General features: G+C 48.9%; 1 protein-coding gene across 1 annotated transcript in view; it reads left to right on the plus strand.

Moving 5' to 3' along the window:
• The window catches only part of LOC125507008 (myosin-6), a 29991-nt gene extending 19345 nt beyond the window's left edge, over positions 1–10646 (plus strand). Inside the window, exons 31-39 of the mRNA XM_048671713.2 lie at positions 5214–5387; positions 5595–5744; positions 5822–5892; positions 5979–6078; positions 6227–6283; positions 8871–8927; positions 9028–9108; positions 9964–10049; positions 10136–10646. Of these exons, the coding sequence (XP_048527670.1) occupies positions 5214–5387; positions 5595–5744; positions 5822–5892; positions 5979–6078; positions 6227–6283; positions 8871–8927; positions 9028–9108; positions 9964–10049; positions 10136–10250 (891 nt within the window). The 3' untranslated portion in view covers positions 10251–10646. The remainder of the gene's footprint in view (positions 1–5213; positions 5388–5594; positions 5745–5821; positions 5893–5978; positions 6079–6226; positions 6284–8870; positions 8928–9027; positions 9109–9963; positions 10050–10135) is intronic.
• Positions 10647–23770: the final 13124 nt, after the last annotated feature.

The raw sequence follows: 23770 nt of genomic DNA on the forward strand, positions 1-23770 counted from the left end.
GGGAGTGTTGAAATATATTGCCCGCCTCCCTCCCATCAGTTCGGACTTTTGGATGAGTTGGCTGGAGTATGAATTCAATATCAGACACTTCCACTGCCACTACCGCCCATAACCCCCCCCCCCCCCCTCTTTGAAGCCAAGATCAACATTCACATATGACATCTTTGGATCATCATGGTCAGCCGTGCTCATCTCCATCTTGGTAAGAACCTTCTCGATCATGACCCTCAGCTCATCCTCAATAGCATGTGTTCCTCGATGACCTTTTAGCTCCATCCACCTTGCCTCCTTCTCTTGCTTCCTCCCAGCATCCATTTCTTTCGTTCCTGAGATCAAATCTTGGAGAGCATCCTGTCCTCCTCTCTTCAACTTCTCTTTTCTCTTGCTTCCTCCCTGGAGGTCTACTCATTGGCGTCAGGGAGCTTGGAGGGCAACTTCTATCGCTCTCCTCAACATCAAGATTATGGCCGGACGGTGTGGGATACCGCGGCAGCTGGCGGTGACGGATAGAGGGGAGGGGCTTGCGCGTGCGCCCGCCCGGGGGGGGGGGGAGTGTTGTGGCCTTTGGCGCTGCTATCTTGCGTGTGGTGGTCTTCCGAGCTGCCTACCACATTGGGTCGGTACCGGGAGTGACGGTGCCGAGGGGGCGGATGGGAGCGGCGGAGGCAGTGGTTGGCATGACGACGTCGTCTGCAGTGACTTCTGCTCACCGGCTCCGTGTCAGCTGGGTGCTGCCCTTGGTGGTGGCAACAGCAGCCTGGAGGTGGTGAGTCTGGGGTGGCTTGATGGGCGAAAATTTCAGCTTGCCAAAAAAATGTTGGTATTAGGGTGTGGGGTGTCAGAGCATCTCCAGCCGTTCGGCCCCCCAGGACGCCGAAAAAGCGCTGTCTGGGGCCGAACCGGCGTTTAATTTCGGCATGGGGGCGATTGTGTTCCCAGGCGCCGCCCCCAAATCGGCGCAAACACGGCACAAACTCAGCGATTTTCATTCAAATTTGTACAAAAAAAAAGAAAACAACTACGCCTAGCCCTACTATGCCGCTGCCACCGCCCGCCTTCTACATGCCGAGGAGCCTGTAGAACTGGGTGTAGTCACCGCCGCCGTCGTCGTCATTGTCACCGTCGTCGTCATTGTCGCCGCTACCCTGCGTCCCGCCGGAGCCGCCGCCGTCCTTGCTGCACCCCTGACCGGCCCGGGCGTGTCCTCCGTCGTCGCTATCGAGGATGACGACGCCGCCCTCGTCGCGTCCGCGGCGCCGAGCTTCGCCCACTTGAGGGCGGTTTTGTCGTCGGCGGCCATCTCCGCGCGCTCCTTCTTGATGGGGAGCCCACGTAGCATCCGAATAGGCCTGAAGCTGTAAAGAACTGGAGCGAGGAAAGAATAGACGGTGAGAGATCGTGCCCCGAAGATATCGAAGAACACGAAGGAGATGACTATAGTGAACCGATGTGGGAGCAGAGACGAACTGACTCAGAATATGAACCGGATAAGAGATGTCTGGACGAGTGACAGCTAGATAGACAAGACTGCCAACAAGATGACGATAACGCGTCGGGTCAGGGAGAGGATCACCATCAGTAGCACGGAGGTGAAGATTGAGCTCCATAGGAGTCTCAACAGTGCGCTCGTCAGTAAGAGCAGCACGAGCAAGAAGATCCTGGATATACTTTTCCTGGGATATAAAAAAGCCATCAGAGGTAGAAGAGACTTCAATCCCAAGAAAGTAGCGAAGAGGTCCAAGATCAGACATAAGAAACTGCTCACTAAGACGAGCCTTTACAAAGGCAATATACTCAGGGTCGTCGCCAGTGATGATCATGTCATCAACATAGAGAAGAAGAAGAGTCCGACCACGAGTGGAAATGTGGACAAACAACGCTGGATCATGATCACTCGCTGAAAAACCAGCGGCAGTCACCACAGAGGCAAAACGCTCAAACCAGGCACGAGGGGCTTGCTTAAGGCCATAGAGAGAGCGACGAAGACGACAGACCATGCCATCAGGAATAGAATACCCAGGTGGGGGCTGCATGTATACCTCCTCACGCAGCTCACCATTAAGAAAGGCATTCTTAACATCAAGCTGAGAAACAGACCAATGACGAATAGAGGCCACAGCGAGAAGTGTGCGGATAGTGGTCATATGGGCCACAGGAGCAAATGTCTCATCGTAATCACGACCATGCTCCTGCTGAAAACCACGAGCCACAAGACGAGCTTTGTAACGCTCAAGAGAACCATCAGAGCAAGTCTTAACCTTGTAGACCCACTTACAAGTGATGGGACGAACACCGGGAGGAAGAGAAACAAGATCCCACGTGCCGGTACGCTCAAGAGCAGCAAGCTCCTTTGCCATCGCAAACTGCCATTCAGGATGAACAAGAGCATCGCGATAAGACGTAGGCTCGAGTATAGCCGAAAGAGCATATCGACTAGGAGAATAGCGGTCAGGGGGAGGGCGAGGCCGAGCCCGAAGACCATAAGGCGGCTGGGATGAGGAGGACGACGCACCAGAAGTAGATGGCACATCAGTGGATTTATCTAGAACACGTGGACGACGAGTATAATGAAAAGGAAAGGAGGGAAGAGGTGGAATCACTGGAGGTGGAGACGGGGAATGTAGCGAGGACGAAGGTGGAGAAGGGGAAGGTATCGGTGATGAAGGTGGAGATGGGAAATGTGGCGGTGATGAAGATGGAGAAGAATCTGTAGGAGAGGATGGCGTCGGATCTGCAACAGCAGGACGAGGAATAGGCATACTGGGCACAGAGGGAGGTGTGTCAGGAAAAGTGAGGAAAGAGATATCCTCCACTGAATAGGTTGAGGAAGATGGACGCGGGTAGAAAGGACGAGACTCATCAAAAGTTACATCCCGAGAAATACGCATCCGACGACCGATAGGATCCCAACAACGATAGCCCTTATGCTCATCACTATAGCCTAAGAAGACACACTCAACAGACTGAGCGGACAGTTTGGTGCGTTCACGAGGGGCTAGAAGAACATAGCAAACACAACCAAACAAACGAAGCGCCGAGTAATCAGGAGAACGATCAAAGAGACGCTCGAAAGGAACGCCACCCTGCAAAGCAGTGGAAGGCTGAAGGTTGATGAGATAGGTGGAAGTGGAAACAGCCTCGGCCCAAAAATGAGGTGGAAGAGAGGCGGCGATCATCAACGCACGAGCCGTCTCAAGAAGGTGACGATGCTTGCGCTCAGCCACGCCATTCTGAGCATGAGCACCAGGACAAGAGAACTGAGCAAGAGTACCTTGCTCGGCAAGAACTCCACGCAACATCTTGGAGATATACTCTCCAGCAGAGTCAGCACGGAACACACGAATAGGCGTAGAGAACTGAGTGTGGACCATGGTAGCAAAATGCTTATAGATAGATAAGACCTCACTACGAGAAGACATAAAATATATCCATGTGTGCCGAGAGAAATCATCTATGAAGATAATATAGTAGCGATGACCTCCCTTCGAGGAAAAGGGAGTTGGACCCCAGACATCAGAGTGAACAAGGTCAAAAGGACGCTGAGACACAGTGTCGCTGTGAGGATAAGGTAACTGGACCTGTTTACCATGCCGACAGCCCTGACAGTCTAAAGACACACCGCCGGAGACGGATCCAAGAAGACCACGTTGAACTAAGGATGAGAGACGAGAGCCACATAGGTGACCAAGGCGATGATGCCACTGCTGAAAAGAGCTGGTAGACAAGGCAACAGAGGAGAGACTGGCGGCAGCAGCAGCGGACGGAAGATGAAGCCAGTCAAGCTCCCAGAGACCCTGAGAGTCACGACGTCGAGGACCGGCACCAAGGAGAGTACCAGTATGGCGGTCCAGAACGGAACAAGAGTCAAAGTCAAGAATGACACGACAACCAGAGTCAACAATTTGTCCACCAGAAATGAGCTGCATGGTAAGTCGGGGAACATGAGCAACATCAGGAACATGAAAAGAAGAAGTGCTAAGAATGCCTCGGCCAATAACCGGGAGAGAGGTACCATCAGCAGTAAGAACATGAACAGGAGAATCGAGAGGTCGAGTAGAGGACAGAGTGGATGAATCATGAGTCATATGAAAAGATGCTCCAGTATCAAGAATCCACGGAGATGTACCTGCTTGTGTAGAAGGTGGTCTCACAATGCCAGAAGAGTCAGCAGCAGAACCAGCAGAACCTGTCGATGGAGAACCGGAGGATGGAGCTAGCAGGCATCGAACTCGCACAATCTCCTGCTCGGTCAGGGGCGCAACTGAAGAGGTCGACGTAGATGCGCCCGACAATAGAGAGTCTGAGGCAACCAGCAGGGCGCGAAGTCGCGCAATCTCCTCCTCAGTGAAGTACACAGCTGAAGTAGTCGACGCAGTAGCACCGGGAGCACCGGGAGAGAAGCGGCCACCACCACCTGTGGAAGCCGCTAGATGTGGCGGTGTAGCATGACCAGTAGTATCCACACAGGCCGGTGGAGGAGATGAGGCCGTATGTAGACAAGCGCCAATCTTCAATGGAAGACGCCTGTGCGAGGCGGAGTCGACGGAACCATATGCACCAGCACTACCAGTGAAAGTCGCGAGAGGAGTCGACGTAGAGCGACGGTCACCATGTGCAGAGGTCGGGAGAAGAGTCGCGGAGGAGTGACCAACACAACAGGCGGAAGATGCCGTAGCGGACGACGTCACAGGCTGACGAGCACCAAGCACCGAGGAAAAGCGCATATGCGAGACAGGATCAGTGTAGGGTACGCTTTCCAAAATCAGCGGACAGTGGAGAGGAAATTGTACCCGACGACATGATGCTTCCTTTTTTTTCTTCTTTTTTTTTCTTCTTTTTTTTTCTTTTTTTTTATCGGAAGGCAACCAGTCAAACAGCCAACACAGCGGCCGAGCAAATCAGATCGGAATCAGTAGGCGGCGGCGGAGCAGAATCAAGTGGGGGAGGCTAGTGCACCACGTCACGGGCCTTCACGGGAACAAAAAAAGTAGGCTTTTGGGAAGTTTTTAGGTATTGGGGGTGGAATTGGTAGCTTCTTGGAGATGCTACACTTTTCCCAATTAATACTTATATCTTATTTTCAATATAAATGAGTAAGACATTTTGTGCTCTGACTCTTAGCATGGCATGGCACTAGTGTTTTACTTCTTCCTGTGATTTGATGGTGGTCAGTACTTGATAATTTTGCTGTTATGCTGGTGTTTTATGGTCAGGTATTTCGTTCTTCGAACATTACTGTCGATATGGATCTTGTGCGTCAAATCGAAGCCAAGTATCCTGCATTTCTTTTCAAGCAGCAACTTGCAGCATTTGTGGAAGGCTTATATGGAATGATCCGTGACAATGTCAAGAAAGAATTATCTGCATTGCTCTTGCATGCTATTCAGGTACTCATGTGATCTTCGCCGGTTAATCTCATCTATTGCACATTCTGGATATGCATCTTTCTTTCACTAAGCCCCCATTATTTGTTAACTAGGCTGTCCTTTATTACATTCGAAAATTTGCTATTTTGATGCATTCGCCAAAACATGTTTGCAATGTTCTACTATTTTACTTTTAGGGTTAATTTTTGGATTATGTTGGAACTGCAGGTCCCGAGAATTATAAAAGCCAGTATGGTAAGAGGACGTTCATTTGGGTCATCAAGTTTGAGGGGGCGTTCATTTTCAAATCAAGGTAGCTATTGGCTGGCGATAGTTGACAATTTGAATGAACTCTTGAATATCTTGCGAGAAAATTGTGTAAGTGTTTACTACTTACTATACATAAAATCCTCGCAACTAGTGAATAGTACTCTTAATATCTTCTCACATTTTAGGTCCCTGCTATTTTTATTCGGAAGATATTTACCCAGATTTTCTCATTTATCAATGCTCAACTTTTCAATAGGTAATTATCTGCTGATTCTTGCATTAGCTTTGCCATTTTCTTCCCAATGCATAAATTGGTTGTTCTGATAATGCATCGCTCTGCAGTCTTCTTGTGCGCCATGAGTGCTGCTCTTTTAGCAATGGAGAATATGTAAAACAAGGATTGGCACAACTAGAGGTGTGGTGTGGAGAAGTGAAACCAGAGGTAATCATATGACACTGCTTCATATATTTGAAATTCTAGTACAAGTGCATTATTGGCATAATCCAGTAATGATATTGCTAACACTCACGAAAATATAAAGATGGTCATATTTTTTTCCTGCTCCAACCTAACTGTTAAATGCTAACAGTATGCAGGATCTGCATTGCATGAACTCAGGCACATAAGGCAAGCTGTTGGTTTCTTGGTATGTTACTAGACATGTGCTTTTAATTACTAGACCAGTTCCCACGTATTATCATTGCCTATCTTTAAATTGCATTGCTCCAAGTTGCATACGGCATATCAAATGGTGAAGCTGTTGCAAGAGCTAAAGTCTGGACATTGTTAAAGAAATATCAAGAGATAATGTGCACATTCAATAATTATGGTCAGTGTAAAACATATTACGGATTGAATCCAGTTCATAGGTGGTCTTAGAGTCCAAGATGTTGATCCATGCCGTACAAATGTTGCCGTACAAATGTACGAGTGTGATCAGTATAGTTAGTTTTCTAGGGTGTAACACTGCTTTCTTGAGTGGGAGACAAGGAAATATATCAATGTTTCATACTTTTTTTTTCTTCGAGAAAACGCAAAAGACCTTTGCGTTTCATTTCATTGAAAAGATAGGGAGTCGGTTACAGTCGTCCTAGGACGAACAAGCAGCGGGCAAATACAGTGCTCAGTGCACATCCCATGAAGGGGGCAGGACTACTCTAAGACCCGTCGCTCCGGCGCTAGCCCAGCAGCCGGCCTCCTCCTTGATCCGGTCCATCAGCGTGCCAAGGGAGGGCGTCATGTTGTTGAAAACGCAGCTGTTCCTGTGCTTCCAGACCAACCAAGGCACAAGAAGTGCTACGGAATGCAGGGCCTTGCGTTGTGCGTGCGGCGTGCCAGCCTTGGCGTGCTGCCACCACTCCTTGAGAGTTGCATGTTGGTGGGGGGTCGGCGCTGGTATGCGCAGCCAGGCCAGGGTCTCATGCCAAGCCTGCCTGGATAAGGGGCAGTCGAGCATAAGGTGTCGCATCGTTTCCGGCGCCTGGTCGCATAGCAGGCAGCGCGGATGGTGTTGCAATCCGTGGCGTGCCAGCCGGTCGGCAGTCCAACAGCGATCCAGGTCGGCGAGCCAATGGAAAAACTTGACCCGAGGGGGAGCCCACGCCTTCCAGATCAGCTTCCAGGAGTATGAGTGTAAGGATCCCTGGAAGGTGGCCTCGTAGCACGACTGCGCCGTGTATGTGCCGCTCGCCGTCCACTTCCAGATCAGCCGATCAGGGGCATCGCTGAGTGTGACCTGCTGCGCCAGATGCCAGAGTTGTAGGTACTGACCAATCTCGTGAATGCCAAGGGCGCCTTGGATGTCACGGGCCCAGGAGTTGCCGTTGAGACCTTCCGCCACCGTTCTGACCTTGCGCCGGCGCGTGGGAATACATTTGTATAGCAGCGGCATGAGCTCGCCAATCGAGCGCCCATTGAGCCATCGATCTTCCCAGAACAGAGCAGTCGTGCCGTTTCCGATGGACATGCAGGTAGAGGCAAAAAACAGGGCGCGCTCGCTGCTGGAAAATTGGAGGTCCAGGCCTTGCCAGGCGCGGTCGGCGTCCGTGCGTGAGAGCCAGAGCCACCTCAGTCTGAGCGCGAGGCCGGCTCGCTCCAGGTCACGAACCCCAAGGCCGCCCAGAGCTAGGGGGCGAGTGACTTGACGCCAGTTCACATGGCAGTGCCCGCCGTTGGCGGCGGCTCGCCCGGCCCAGAGGAAGCCTCTTTGAATCTTCGCAAGCTGCTGTAGCGTCTTCTTCGGGGGTGCGAACGCAAGCAGCTGGTGCACCGGGATGGCGCATAGGACGGACTTGACAAGCGCCAGCCTGCCGGCCCGGTTCATGAGCCAAGCTTTCCAGGTGGGTAGGCGCCCAGCGACCCTGTCGACGAGAGGCTGCAACTGTCCCGCGGAAGGGCGACGCGTCGTCAGGGGTATGCCGAGGTAGGTGACCGGGAGCGCGGCGGTAGCACATCCGAGGTTGGCAATCATCTCGTGGGCGGTCTGGTCCCCATGCAAGACGGTGGCGGAGCTCTTGTTGTAGTTCACCTTGAGCCCCGATGCTCTGCCGAACAGGTCAAGAATTTCCTTGACAGCGGTCACGTCGCTCTCTGTGGCATGGCAGAAGAGCATGACGTCGTCGGCGTATAGAGATATCGCCGGTATTGGTCTTCGCGGGTGTCAATGTTTCATACTTATGTACTACTCCCATTATCTCTACTTAAATGGCGCACATGTATTTCAAGGTTCGACTTTGACCATCAATTTGACCAACAAAACGTGGGTATGTCTCACAAAAGTATACCATTAGCACATGCAGGAACAACGAGGGTACCATGTAAATAGAGACAGGGGAGTAGGCTATAGGTTGAATATTTATATTGTGTTTTCTGGAAACTGATCTAAAGTTAAGTTACCAAAGTAACATTTTATAAAACTTAACAAAATTACACATTTTTCAAATCCATATTGCTATCGGAGCAATGTTTTAAGTTCATACACCGAATTCATAATTCTACATATGGGCTGCCTAGGCCCTTTTGGTATGTCACCCTAGCCAGCAAATTGGCAATATTGTGTTATCGTATCTGCTTGATAAGGTGATGCAAAAAATGATGCGAATTTAGTTTCTTTTCCTGGCTTTCATTGATAAACCTGATATGCCAGTAGATGCTTGTATTTTATGTTCTATGTCTTGCATGGAGTTTGACATGAATGCTATATAGTCAATGCACATATTCTTGTTGTTATGCAGGTCATATTCAAGAAGTTCAGGATTTCATATGATGAGATAGTCAATGATCTCTGCCCAGTGAGTTATTTCCCTCCCTGTGTGTGTTGTGGGTGACATGCGCATGTCACATATGCAGGAACATATAATTAGACATTGCATTTTCTATGTTATTATGCAGGTGCTAAGTGTCCAGCAGCTCTACAAAATATGCACTCAGTACTGGGATGACAAATATAACACAGAGAGTGTATCTGAAGAAGTAAGTGGAGAAAGTCCAATCCTGTCATGTAATGATAATCATGAAAGCTGGTCTTCTTTGTCTACTGAATGTGATGCAGTTATTTACTCCATATTACAAAATATTTCCACATTGGTTCCTCTGTTCATCCAGCTTTTCATATCCAGTCCCTACATTGTAAAGCACCCCAAAGCCCAAACAGCTAAAATTTCCACTCTGTACTCAAATTTAGATAACCAAACTGAGCACAACCTGCACATGCTTTTTGCTATGCTCGGAGAGTGTGATCGTCAGGTTAAATTTGCACTTCACTGTGAGCAGCACATACCTAAAACACAATTTACATCTATAATTCTGGCAGTTCTTCCAACTCCACCTAAATGTAGTTAACAACCTGGGTTTATACCAGTCTGTGATTTTGTGAAGTTGTGAAAATTAGTCAAATATGTCAGCCCAAAAAATTCTACCTTATATGCAGCTTGGATGGACTCCCTCCATTTTTCATGGTAGCCATGGTGTTATTGTCTAGGAAACACGAGAGAGAATAATTAGTATGCATGTTAACCATAAATGAGTATTGGGGTCAAAAGAGGGAGGCAATCTTAATCTACGTGCAAGCCTTATTTTTTGAAAGAAGATTGAAAACACAGTATGCCTTTATATAAGCAACATTCATACAAGCCTATCGAGGTGCCGTTTCAAAAGTTTGTATTGCTATGAAGTGCCACTTCAAAGTTTTGAATCTATCCAATATCACTCCAAAAGCGTTTCTACATTTTCGTGTTGTTATCCTGGTTTCAAACTTTTAATCGACTTCTCATCCATTTATATGACATTGGGTAGGCTGGGGCTTATTGATTTGCTTCTTGATTGTAGGTTCTTGACGAGATGAGAACTTTGATGACAGAGGAATCGGGCCATAATGCTTCAGAGGGCGCCTTTTTACTGGATGATGAAATAAGGTACATGTGTTTTTTTTACAATGCCGGGCATACTTTCAAGGATATGCTAAACACTGGGCTTTTGGGTTTTGTTTGTTTGCTTGCAGCATGCCGATATCACTTGAGGAGATAGCAGATTCCATGGATGTTAAGGAATTTCAAAACGTGGCCCCACCATCAGAACTCGTCGCAATGTCTGCCTTCCAATTCTTGAAAAGTTGACAGGGCCCTCTCCCAATTCTTGAAAAGCTGGTCGAGCACTCCAAGATGCGGTCTGTTCGTTCCCTTGGACATATTCTGTGAACTGCGCCAGCAGATCTCTGTATTCTTCCGCATCAATGTTGTAAATTCAACCTAGGGTTTCCCTTCTGCCCTGCAGTCCCGTTGTGCCATGTAAATCATCATTCTTTCCTAGATAGGTTGGTCTTTTCTCCCAATTTTTTGTTGGTTGGGTTGGGTTGGGAATAATTTCTTCACCCTCCCAAATCCATGTCACAAAAAGAGTGGAATTATTCATTCTTTGTAGCATATGGAACAATGAGCAACACTTAACCATGTCTATCCATATTTTGTCACATTTGATGTGAATAACTGTATAGTTAAACTTTTTTTTTCCAATTCATCGTTGTGTTGTGAATGTCTGTATTTCTTATAATTTCGGAAATTGTCACTTCACTTTTCTGTGGATATTTTTCTGCGGCCTGAGGGGTATTGTCTGTTTTCTTTTGTGGGAATCACCAGAGGGGGGGGGGGGGGGGGGTGGATTCTGGGTTTTATGAAAGCTGAGGGACAAAATCCAGTTCTTTTTAGCTTCTACAACTGGGCCTTAGACACCTTACAAGTACCATGATAAATGTAGTGGCCTTTTCTTATCTATGCAAATCCGTATTAGTTAATTGCACAAAACCACAACTTCACCTAGGATAAACAGAAATTTTGCACGCGGTGCGTCTGAAAAGAGTTGTAATATTGTTTTACCATTTTGCGGGCACAAATAGGCCATGACGATGATGTTGGATAAAAAAGTGATGAACATGAAATTTATTCACCTTGACAAAAGAACAACTTTGCTTTGGGGGTCATTGTAATCCAAGATAATATGTGACCTCCACGACCGGCGGAAGAGGGCCACTTTACACAAATTGAGATAGAACATTTATTTTGGTGGGATCTGAGTTTTTTTATACGGGAAGTCCAGCTGTCTTAGAAGTGACAGGACGATTGAACGACAGATAATTGATATACCAATATATCACTTTTTAGCTTTACCTTTTCCTCCTCACTTAATTTTCTTCTTCCTTGTGTTGGAAATATGAACAATTTACCGAATGATTTTGTTAACAGAAATACTAGATAAAGGACGACCAGTATAGCAGTGATAAAACAAGTCATGCAATTTGACAAAGAGAAGGTAAACAATAACTTCATATATGAACTATAACCAAACACATCTAGAGCAGACAGTATAGCAAATTGCATATATGAAACAGAGTCTAACATATCTAGGGCAAACACTAGAACAAGGAACTGTAGCAGGGCCTCTAATAGAAAGAGGAAGAACACATACGGGACAACAGCAGCAAAAGCGCTGGATTTGGGGTCGGTGTCCTCGCCAGCCATGTCGTCGAGGAGGTTGTCGACGTCGGGGAAGAAGTCGTCGTCAGGGAAATAGTCGTCGGAGTCCGGGGCGTCCGTGACGAAGAAGTCAGTAGTCGCGCTGAGCGCTCCCCAAAAACCTTATCACCCTTCTCCCATGCAGGACTCAAAGAGGTGGAGTTTCGGAGGCCTACTGTCTCGACCTGCGGTGCACGCCACAAGCCGGGATGGGGAAGATCGTAGTAGCAGCGCAGTGCTCAGGAACTTTGTGGCGAGAGGAAGAGGACCTTCTGGTGCGTATCTCTGAGAGGAGCGACCTTCCTTTTATAGGCGCAAGAGAAGGAGGCAAGAGGCTGCGCCGGGAGCTGAACAAGCAGCAGGCGAAGAGGTGCGCCATTTGTATTCAATCTCCACTACAACAAAATGTTTCATCTTCCGCGTGACCTTTCGTATACCCGTCGTGCGTGGCAAAAAATTTAGACATCGACTCGGCTCATTCCCGCTGCGCGGCGCGACGTGACGAGGCGTGGCGAGGCGGGCGGCGGAGGAGGAGCGCGCGTGGATGTCTCTTTTGTTCTCATCCTCATACATGTGGAGAAAGAGCCTCCCTTATAAAGAGGCCCAACTCCCTCTAAACTAGCAATGTGGGACTAAACTTTAGTTCCACCTCTTGCCTTGCACGAATGGGCTGCGTGGGCCTCTAGGATTTATTAGGAATTTCTGAAACTGCTATTGGGCTAGGCCCAAAATAGACAAAATTCCAGCAATCCCCACCAGATCCCAGAGGCACACAAAATTTGTCTTTGGTTCCAAAACACTATTTTATATAACGGTACTGCAGTGGAGATTGTTAAGTTGAACTTCCACCTAGAACTCTATGCTACACTAGTAAGCAATTTGAACAGTGGACTGGGCCTTGAACTGCAAGTTTTCTGCGAATCTAGCTTCACATAAAGCCTTGACCGATACGTGGCTACCGTGGGTCTTCCCCGCGGGTGGAGCTTGTGCGTCATACTCCGAGACCTTTCATGAGTTTACTAGAGAGAACCCTCTCATAGATTGCGACGTTTAACAATCAGACTTATATATGTGCGTTCTTCAAAAGATGTTCTGCAGGACGACATCTCTGCTTCAATGAGCCACTTAGAACACATTAAGATATACATCAACCTGCCATGCAGATTAGGAGAGTATTGCATCTTCATGGAGTGGTATTGGTAATAGTAAGGATACTCTCCTCTCAGTTGACCAACATCTTGTCTTCCACATCTAATTCACGGGATCTCCAATCACATAGACTAGGTTACCATTGTGAACAACTCATATTGTGGGTCTCATACCCATCTCCCTCGATGCATTATCTATCACATTACGTGATAGACCCTTAGTGAAAGGATCTGCCAGATTTTTAGACGTTTGGATATAATCCAATGCAATAACTCTGGAGTTTCTCATTTTCCTGACAGACTTTAACCTTCTCTGAACGTGTCTTGATGACTTCATGTTATCCTTTGAGCTGCTCACTTTTGTGATTACAGTTTGATTGTCGCAGTTCATAAGGATACCCGGTACAGGTTTCTCAACAACCGGCAAGTCATTCAAGAGCCGACGAAGCCAATCTGCTTCGACCGTAGCTGTATCTAGTGCTGTGAGTTCTGCTTCCATTGTTGACCTTGTTAAGATGGTCTCCTTGCAAGACTTCCAAGAAACAGCTCCACCTCCATGAGTGAATACATATCTGCTCGTGGTCTTTATCTCATCGGCATCTGAGAGTCACTATACCCTTCAAGCACCTTTGGGTGCCCGGTGTAGTGAATTCCATAATTCGTAGTGCCTTTCAAATAATGCAAAACTCTCTCTAGAGCTTTCCAATGCACATCTCCTGGTTTTGAGACAAACGGACTCAGTTTGCTAACAGCAAAAGAGATGTCGGGTCTTGTAGCACTGACTAAGTACATAAGCGAGCCAATAATCTGAGAATATTTCAATTGATCTCTAGCAATTCTTCGATTCTTTCGAAGTAACACACTCGAATCATATGGTGTTGGAGAGGGCTTGCAGTCACTATAGCCAAAGCGACTCAAGATCTTTTCCACATAGTGAGATTGAAGCAATGTAATCCCACCATCATCGTCTCTCAACAACTTGATGTTCAGAATGACATCAGCCACTCCTAAATCCTTCATCTCAAAGCAACGAGATAGGAAATCCTTGACCTCCTTAATAACATTCAGATTTGTTTTGAAAATCAGTATGTCATCAACATAGAAGCAAAGGATAACTCCCTCACCCTCACCATGGCGATAGTACACACATTTATCAGCTTCGTTTACAACAAAGCCTGCAACTATTAAAGTTCTTTCAAACTTCTCATGCCACTGTTTGGGTGCTTGCTTGAGTCCATACAAAGACTTCAGCAACTTGCACACTTTTTCTTCCTGGCCATCTAGTACAAACCCATCTGGTTGTTCCATATAAATTTCCTCGTCCAACTCTCCATTTAGGAAAGCAATCTTAACATCCATTTGATGAACGAGAAGACCATGTGAGGCAGCTAGTGAAAGTAGAACTTGAATAGTGGTCAGTCGAGTCACAGGTGAGTAAGTATCAAAGAAGCCTCCCCCTTCCTTTTGGGTATAACCCTTAGCCACGAGCCGAGCCTTGTACTTTTCAATAGTACCATCAGGCCTAAGCTTCTTCTTGAATACCCATTTGCACCCTATAGGTTTGCACCCATAAGGAGAATCAGTTATCTCCCAAGTTTCATTTGCCAAGATGGAATCCATATCGCTACGAACCGCTTCCTTCCAGTAGTCAGCATCTTCAGATGCATAGGCCTCTGAAATAGAATTGTGAGTGTCATCTATGAGATACACAAGAAAATCATCACCAAGGACTTTGCAGTCCTCTGTCTCTTGCTCCTAGTAGGAACTTTATTGTTCTCCTCCATAGGATCTTCAAAGTGTTCCATCGAAATGGCAGGTTCGGTAATTGTAACTGGTTCCTGATTCGATGAACTAGGCATATCCTGATTAGAGGAGGTAGCCATTGTTAGAACGTAGTAATTTCAAAAAAATTCCTATGCACACGCAAGATCATGGTGATGCATAGCAACGAGAGGGGAGAGTGTGTCCACGTACCCTCGTAGACCGAAAGCGGAAGCGTTAGCACAACGCGATTGATGTAGTCGTACGTCTTCATGATCCGACCGATCAAGCACCGAATGCACGGCACCTCCGAGTTCTGCACACGTTCAACTCGATAACGTCCCTTGAACTCCAATCCAGCCGAGCTTTGAGGGAGAGTTCTGTCAGCACGACGGCATGGTGACGATGATGATGTTCTAACGACGCAGGGCTTCGCCTAAGCACCACTATGATATGACCGAGGTGGATTATGGTGGAGGGGGGCACCGCACACGGCTAAAAGATCAATTGTTGTGTTGATGGGGTGCCCCCTCCTCCGTATATAAAGGGGGCGAGGAGGAGGGGACCGGCCAAGAGGAGGAGGCGCGCCCAAGGGGGGGGGGGCAACCCTACTCCAAGTAGGTTTTGCCCCTGAGGGAGTCCTGGATTAGGGGGTCTCCAGACAGCTGGACTATATCCTTTGACCGGACTGTTGAACTATGAAGATACAAGATTGAAGACTTCGTCTCGTGTCCGGATGGGACTTTACTTGGCGTGGAAGGCAAGCTAGGAAATACAGATATGTATATCTCCTCCTTTGTAACCGACCTTGTGTAACCCTAGCCCCCTCCGGTGTCTATATAAACCGGAGGGTTTTAGTCCGTAGGACATACCATAGGCAAGCTTCTAGGGTTTAGCCTCTTTGATCTCGTGGTAGATCGACTCTTGTAATACTCATATCATCAAGGACAATCAAGCAGGACGTAGGGTATTACCTCCATCAAGAGGGCTCGAACCTGGGTAAACATCGTGTCCCCTGCCTCCTGTTACCATCCGCCTTAGACGCACAGTTTGGGACCCCCTACCCGAGATCCGCCGGTTTTGACACCGACATTGGTGCTTTCATTGAGAGTTCCACTGTGTCGTCACCATAAGGCTTGATGGCTCCTTCGATCATCACTAGCGATGCGGTCCAGGGTGAGGCTTTCCTCCCCGGACAAATCCTCGTATTCGGTGGCTTCGCACTGCGGGCCAATTTGCTTGGCCATCTGGAGCAGATCGAGAGCTACGCCCCTGGCCATCGGGTCAGATTTGGAAACTTGAACTACACGGCCGACATCCGCGGAGACTTGATCTTCGACGGATTCGAGCCCATGCCGGACGCACCGCACAGTCGCGATGAGCAAGACGTAACTCTGCCGTCGGATAGTGTTCGGGAGATCGCACCCGCAGCTACTCCGGCCTTTAATCCGGAGCAAATCGCGCAATCTGAGAGCGGAGGGATAGACCCCGCCATGGAGTCCGCACTCTCAGTGGCGATAGAGCCAGATACTGACTTCACCCCTTATGAGAGCCGTGTCGCCGAACCACTGGATTCATCTCCGGCCACGGACTCTGAGCCGCTCACATCCGTGCCCTTCAAGTCCGACTGGGCGCCGATCATGGAGTTCACCTCCGCGGATATCTTTCAGCACTCACCTTTCGGAGATGTGCTAAATTCATTAAGTTCTCTCTCCCGGACAGGAGAACCTTGGCCGAACTATGTCCGGCTAGAATGGGATGCGGACGACGAAGAAATTCACTGCCCACCCACCACCCACTTAGTAGCCACTGTCGACGACTTAACCGACATGCTCGACTTCGACTCCGAAGACTTCGATGGTATGGACGACGAAGCCGGAGACGAACAGAAACCACTGCCCTCAGGGCGCTGGACCGCCACCTCATCATATGATATATACATGGTGGACACCCCCAAAGAAGGCAATGGCGACGAGACAGCAGAGGATGACCCCTCCAAGAAGCAACCCAAGCGCCGACGTCAGCGGCGCCGCTCTAAGTCCCGCCACAGCAAGAGCAGTGATACCGGCACAGGAGATAATAACACTCCGGATAGCACCGAAGACAACAACAATCCCCTCTAGCACGGTGTAGAGCTAGAGGATGAACAAGCTAGCCCTCCAGAGCAGGCAGCAGATGGAGAACCAGAGGAGTTTATCGTGCCTGAGGACCCCGTCGAGCAAGAGCGCTTCAAGCGCCAGCTTATGGCCATGGCAAATAGCCTGAAGAAAAAACAGCAACAACTTCAAGCTGATCAAGACTTGCTAGCAGACAGGTGGACCGAAGTCCTTGTGGCCGAGGAGCATGAACTCGAGCGCCCGTCCAAGAGTTACCCAAAACACATGTCGCTACCTCACCTGGAGGAGGAAACATTGAAATCTCATTCACCAGTGTACGATGCGGCTGACCGGCCACTACGCGGCCGAGCCAGAGAGGCGTTTCAGCCTAAAGTTCAGACCGCACCCCGTCGCCACTCAGTCAAAAATACTAAGGCCCGGGGCAATACAGAGGACCCGCGAGACATCTTGGACAGTAAGGCAAAAATCGCAAGGTCAATATACGAGACACGGGCACGTGCACCCACACGGGACGATGATCGTCGCGTCGGATACACCAAGAGTAAATCCGGCCGGGCCGAATACAGCAGACAAGACTCATACGAACTACCTCGGGATATAGCCCGGCATAGAGGTGCCGCACACCCCCTATGCTTCACTGATGAAGTTATGAATCATGAATTCCCGGAGGGTTTCAAACCCGTAAATATCGAATCATATGATGGCACAACAGATCCCGCTGTATGGATTGAGGATTTCCTCCTTCACATCCACATGGCTCACGGTGATGATCTACATGCCATCAAGTACCTCCTACTAAAACTCAAAGGACCAGCTCGGCATTGGCTGAATAGCTTGCCAGCAGATTCCGTCGGCAGTTGGGAGGATCTGGAAGACACATTTCTTGATAACTTCCAGGGCACTTATGTGCGGCCACCGGATGCCGATGAATTGAGCCACATAACCCAGCAGCCAGGGGAATCGGCCAGACTATTCTGGACACGGTTCCTGACTAAGAAAAAACAAATTGTAGACTATCCGGATGTAGAGGCCCTAGCGGCATTCAAGCATAACATCCGTGATGAGTGGCTCGCCTGCCACCTCGGCCAGGAGAAGCTGAAATCTATGGCAGCCCTCACAACACTCATGACCCGCTTTTGCGCGGGCGAGGACAGCTGGCTGGCTCGCAGCAACAACACATCGAGGAATCCGGATACCTCGGATACCAAAGATGTTAACGGTAGGCAGCGTCGTAATAAACCAAAGCACCACAATAACGGCGATAACACCGAAGATACGGCAGTCAATGCCGGATTCAGAGGCTCTAGATCCGGTCAACGGAAAAAGCCATTTAAAAGAAATACTCCGGCTCCGTCCAGTCTGGATCGCATACTGGATCGCTCGTGTCAAATCCACGGCACCCCCGACAAGCCAGCCAATCACACCAATAGAGAATGCTGGGTGTTCAAGCAGGCCGGCAAGTTAAATGCCGAGAACAAGGACAAGGGGCTGCATAGCGATGACGAGGAGGAGCCCCGGCCGCCGAACACAGGAGGACAGAAGGGGTTTCCCCCTCAAGTGAAGACGGTGAACATGATATACGCAACCCACATTCCCAAGAGGGAGCGGAAGCGTGCACTAAGGGACGTCTATGCGATGGAGCCCGTCGCCCCAAAGTTCAACCCATGGTCTGCTTGTCTAATCACCTTCGATCGCAGGGACCACCCCACTAGCATCCGTCATGGCAGATCCGCCACACTGGTCCTAGACCCCATCATTGACGGATTTCACCTCACCCGAGTCTTTATGGACGGCGGCAGCAGCCTGAACCTGCTTTATCAGGATACAGTGTGAAAAATGGGTATCGATCCCTCGAGGATCAAACCCAGCAAAACCACCTTTAAAGGCGTCATCCCAGGTGTAGAGGCCCATTGCACAGGCTCAATCACACTGGAAGTGGTCTTTGGATCACCGGGTAACTTCCGAAGCGAAGAGTTAATCTTCGACATCGTCCCGTTTCGCAGTGGCTATCATGCACTGCTCGGACGGACAACATTTGCAAAATTCAATGCAGTGTCGCATTACGCCTACCTCAAGCTCAAGATGCCAGGACCTCGCGGGGTCATAACAGTAAATGGAAACAGAGAACGCTCGCTCCGTACGGAAGAGCACACTGCGGCCCTTGCAGCAGAGGCACAAAGCAGCCTGTTCAGGCAGACCACTCATTCGGCGTCACAACCCCCAGACACCTTGAAGCGAGTCCGGAACAAGCTGCAATAGGATCGCCTGACACGATCAGAGCTCGCCTAGCAATCCGGCCCCCGTCCCAGTCCCAGTGAAGCGACGAAATCCGTGCCGCGCGTACATAACTACGCATTGAAAATACCATGGACATAGGCGGGGGCACAATCAGGACACACCCCGCATTGTGGCTTAACCACACCAGGGGTTGTATACCTTTGACATTCCTTTTCTCTTTCAGGGCCTAACTCTTTGGAAGCCCTTTCCGGCAGTATGATTGCCGGACACATTCCGGAAGCAACAACCAAGGCGGCAAGAGGCTAAGATGAACACGGGAACCGCCAGGTGGTCTCTAGTAATACTTGATATACCCGCTTTTCACTATCTATGTGTAGCTTGCCCTGGGATAGGACATTTCGAATTGTCCTACTTTATGCTTATTGCACTACTTGTACCAGTACGCTTCGACGTATTATTCAAATAACAATGCATATCATTAATCTGTCATTGCATTATTTAAGTTTTTCTCTTTCTCTTATATGTCCATTTACGACAATCCGCACCCGCACGTTCGGGTACGGTCAGTACGCCGGGGGCTCTCGTTTACCCCATAATACGGCGCAAGAAGTCCGAACACATTCGACAGTGCGGCACCCCGAACTTATATCATTATATGCATCAGCTCCGAATCATGTCTTTGGTCAACTGTTGGGTTGCCCGGCTCCCATGCTTTGGTACCTTACGTTCCTCTACGTCGGCTAAGGTAGCGGTGGGAGAACTACTGCGATTGTGTCCCGGTTCTTCCGGATGAGCACCTCAGTAGAGAAAGCCAAAAATTGACTGTCATGATAAGGCGAGAGACTGGTCGTTGTTTGAGAGGTCTCAAGTCCTTAAAGACTTTTTCCGCTTCGGGCGAGGAGTCGGCCTTGTCCGGCTTAGGCGTGTATAGCGCCCCAAATTTGGCCCTCCGAATACCAGGGGCTTCGCCAAAAATTTAAAATCATAGACTTCTATGGCTAAGTGAGAGTGATAAAGCATTATAGTCCGATTGCCTGGTTCGTTGCGCTGAACACCTCCCTTGAAGGACCCAAAATTAGGGTAAAGAGTGTTCAGATTTACCCTGAACACCCCAGTACTAGTTACATGGGGTAGAAGCCGACGACTGGCCAACTCTCAGATTTTATAAACGGCCACACAGAAGGTAATATTTTAAATTAAGAAAGCGTCGCATGGCGCAAACGAAATTGTTTCATATTACATGATCACATGAGCATATTCATTCAAAAATTACATCCTTGGCACACTCATCTGCCACTAAGCGGGAACCCTTCAGGACACTCTCATAGTAATTCTCGGGGCAGCGATGCTCCTTGCCCTCCGGCGGCCCTTCCTTCACCAGCTTCATGGCGTCCAGCTTCGCCCAGTGCACCTTCGCCTGGGCAAAAGCCCTGCGTGCACCCTCGATGCAGACGGACCGCCTGATGACTTCAAGAGCCGCCTCACCAGACCGAAGTAGCTGCCGGACAGGGGCTCGCCAGGACACATCCAGACTATAAGGCCCCTCATGGCCTGTTCGGCCGCCTTGTGAAGCTCGACCAACTGCTTCAGCTGGTCGCTCAAGGGCACGGGGTGTTCGGTCCCAGTATATTGAGACTAGAACAACTTCTCCATTGAGCTTCCCTCCTCAGCCTGGTAAAACTCCATGACATCCAGTACACTGTGGGGAAGATCTTCAAACGCTCCTGGAGAGCTCCGAACTCGGGTAAGAAAAAGGAAAGTCTCCTTCACGTGCTTGCTATGCATAACAAATGCCTTACCCGCTGCTATTTTCTTCACCGCGTCAATCTCCTAGAGGGCCTTGTGGGCTTCGGCCTTGGCGCTCCGGACGCTCTCAAGCGCCTGTGCGAGCTCGGACTCTCGCGTCTAAGAGTCAAGCTCCAAGGACTCGTGCTTTTTGGCGAGAGCCTCGAGCTCTTGCTGCACCTCACCTACTCGAGCTTCTTGCTTCTCCCGTTCAATGCGTTCTTTGGCCATGTTGTCTTCGGCCTCGGACAACGCCTTCCTCAGGGTCTCCACCTCGGTCGTGGCCCCAGACAAATTCATGATGATCCTATTACTTTACACCCAAACTTCTTTTTAACTATATAGACAGGGGTATATCTTACCTTTGCTCTCTTCGAGCTGCCTCTTGATAAGGCCGAGCTCATCCTTGGACCGCTTCAGGTCCTGCTTCAGCGCAGAGACCTCTGCAGTACGTGCGGCAGCGGCCAGCAGTGAAGCCTGCACATACACATAGACATACTCTATTTAGACTCTTGAGTTATCATTTGATACTCTATTCGGCTTTTCTTCGCGAACGCCGAACAGAGCATCAGGGGCTACTATCTATGCGGTAATATTTTCTTATATTTTGAATGCTTACCTAAAAGCCTGTTAGGAGGCTGGCGCAAGCTTCGGTCAGTCCATTTTTGGCGGACTAAACCTTCTCGACCACCGCACTCATGATAGTGCGGTGCTCTTCTTTGATGGAAGCGCTGCGAAGCGCTTCCAGCAGGTTGTCCGGTGCCTCTGGTTGGACAGAGTACACCGGCACGAATGGTTGGCCCCCCTTAATGGGGGGCACCTGCCGGAGTCTGGAACCATCGAAGGTTCCGGCGCAGTGTCCGGCTGGGGCCCGAACTCGAAGCTCGTAGGAGCCTCGCTCCCTTGGTACCCAAGGTCCGGGAAGTCACCGCGAGGCGCCCCCAGGACCACCTCCCCTTGGCTCGGTGCCTTTTGAGACAACACCTCGGCGTTGTCAGTAGGGCGACGGGTGGAAGCGGTCGGAGGAGAACCGCTATTCATATCCGACGAGTCCAAAGAGCCGCTCGACGAGGGTACGTCGAGATGAGCTCGGGACGGACTGCATGATCATGTTCGGCATGAGGAAAGTGATATGTCTCCAACGTATCTATAATTTTTGATTGCTCCATGCTATATTATCTACTGTTTTGGACTATATTGGGCTTAATTTTCCACTTTTATATTATTTTGGGGACTAACCTATTAACCGGAGGCCCAGCCCAGAATTGCTATTTTTTTGCCTATTTCAGTGTTTCAGATAAACAGAATATCAAACGAAGTCCAAACGGAATAAAATCTTTGAAAACGTGATTTTCTCGCCGAACGTGATCCAAGAGACTTGGACCCTACTGCAAGGGATCAAAGAGGTGGTCACGAGGGTGGGGGCGTGCCCCCCTACCTCGTGGGCCCCTCGGTGCTCCACCGACGTACTCCTTCCTCCTATATATACACACATACCCCCAAACGATCAGAACAGGAGCCAAAACCCTAATTCCACCGCCGCAACTTTCTGTATCCACGAGATCCCATCTTGGGGCCTGTTCCGGAGCTCCACCGGAAGAGGGCCGTCATCACGGAGGGCTTCTACATCATCCTAGCCCCTCCGATGAAGTGTGAGTAGTTTACCTCAGACCTTCGGGTCCATAGTTAGTAGCTAGATGGCTTCTTCTCTCTCTTTGAATCTCAATACAAAGTTCTCCCCCTCTCTCGTGGAGATCTATTCGATGTAATCTTGTTTTTGCGGTGTGTTTGTTGAGATCGATGAATTGTGGGTTTATGATCAAGTCTATCTATGAATAATATTTGAATCTTCTCTGAATTCTTTTATGCATGATTGGTTATCTTTGCAAGTCTCTTCGAATTATCCGTTTGGTTTGGCCAACTAGATTGGTAGTTCTTGCCATGGGAGAAGTGCTTAGCTTTGGGTTCGATCTTGCGGTCTTACGCAGTGACAGAAGGGGCAGCAAGGCACGTATTGTATCGTTGCCATCGAGGATAACAAGATGGGGTTTATTTCATATTGCATGAATTTATCTCTCTACATCATGTCATCTTGCTTAAGGCGTTACTCTGTTTTTAACTTAATACTCTAGATGCATGCTGGATAGCGGTCGATGAGTGGAGTAATAGTAGTAGATGCAGAATCGTTTCGATCTACTTGTCACGGACGTGATGCCTATATACATGATCATGCCTAGATATTCTCATAATTATGCACAATTCTATCAATTGCTCAACAGTAATTTGTTCACCCACCGTAGAATATTTATGCTCTTGAGAGAAGCCACTAGTGAAACCTATGCCCCCCGGGTCTATTCTCATCATATCAATCTCCATCACTTTTATATTGCTTTGCTATTTACTTTGCTTTTACTTTTTACTTTGCATCTTTATATCAAAAATACCAAAAATATTCTATCTATCAGATCTCACTCTCGTAAGTGACCGTGAAGGGCTTGACAACCCCTAATCGCGTTGGTTGCGAGTAGTTATTGCTTTGTGCAGGTACGAGGGACTTGAGCGTGGGCTCCTACTGGATTGATACCTTGGTTCTCAAAAACTGAGGGAAATACTTACGCTACTCTGCTGCATCATCCCTTCCTCTTCGGGGAAAACCAACGCAAGCTCAAGACGTAGCAGAAAGGTAGTACAAAAAACATACCATGAAGTACTATGGTGTCCGGACACTTACGACTTCGCCAGGGGCTTGTCCCTGGGTAGCCACTCGTCGCCGCTGTCGGCGGCCGTCGTGGCACTGTCCGGAGGGAGGGTCCTTCCATTCTTGGACCCTTCAGCCTCCCCGAATGGGTCGGCCTTCCTTTTCTTGTCTCCCCCAGCTGGGGGGGAGAACTTTTCTCCTCCTCCTCCTCGTTTCTGTGGGAGGAGTGCGTGTCAGAGTCATCGGACGATGAGTCCGATATAACCTTGCGCCGGAGACCCTTTCGGGTCCCCGTGGCCTTCTTCAATGTGAATATCTTCATATACCACCTTTGACTTCAATGTCTTCATACATTTTTAGGGGTCATCTCTGGTAGTAAAA

The sequence above is a fragment of the Triticum urartu genome, chromosome 1A (genome assembly GCF_056163025.1).
Source record: "Triticum urartu cultivar PI428250 chromosome 1A, HENAU_Tu73, whole genome shotgun sequence".
Lineage (NCBI taxonomy): Eukaryota > Viridiplantae > Streptophyta > Magnoliopsida > Poales > Poaceae > Triticum > Triticum urartu.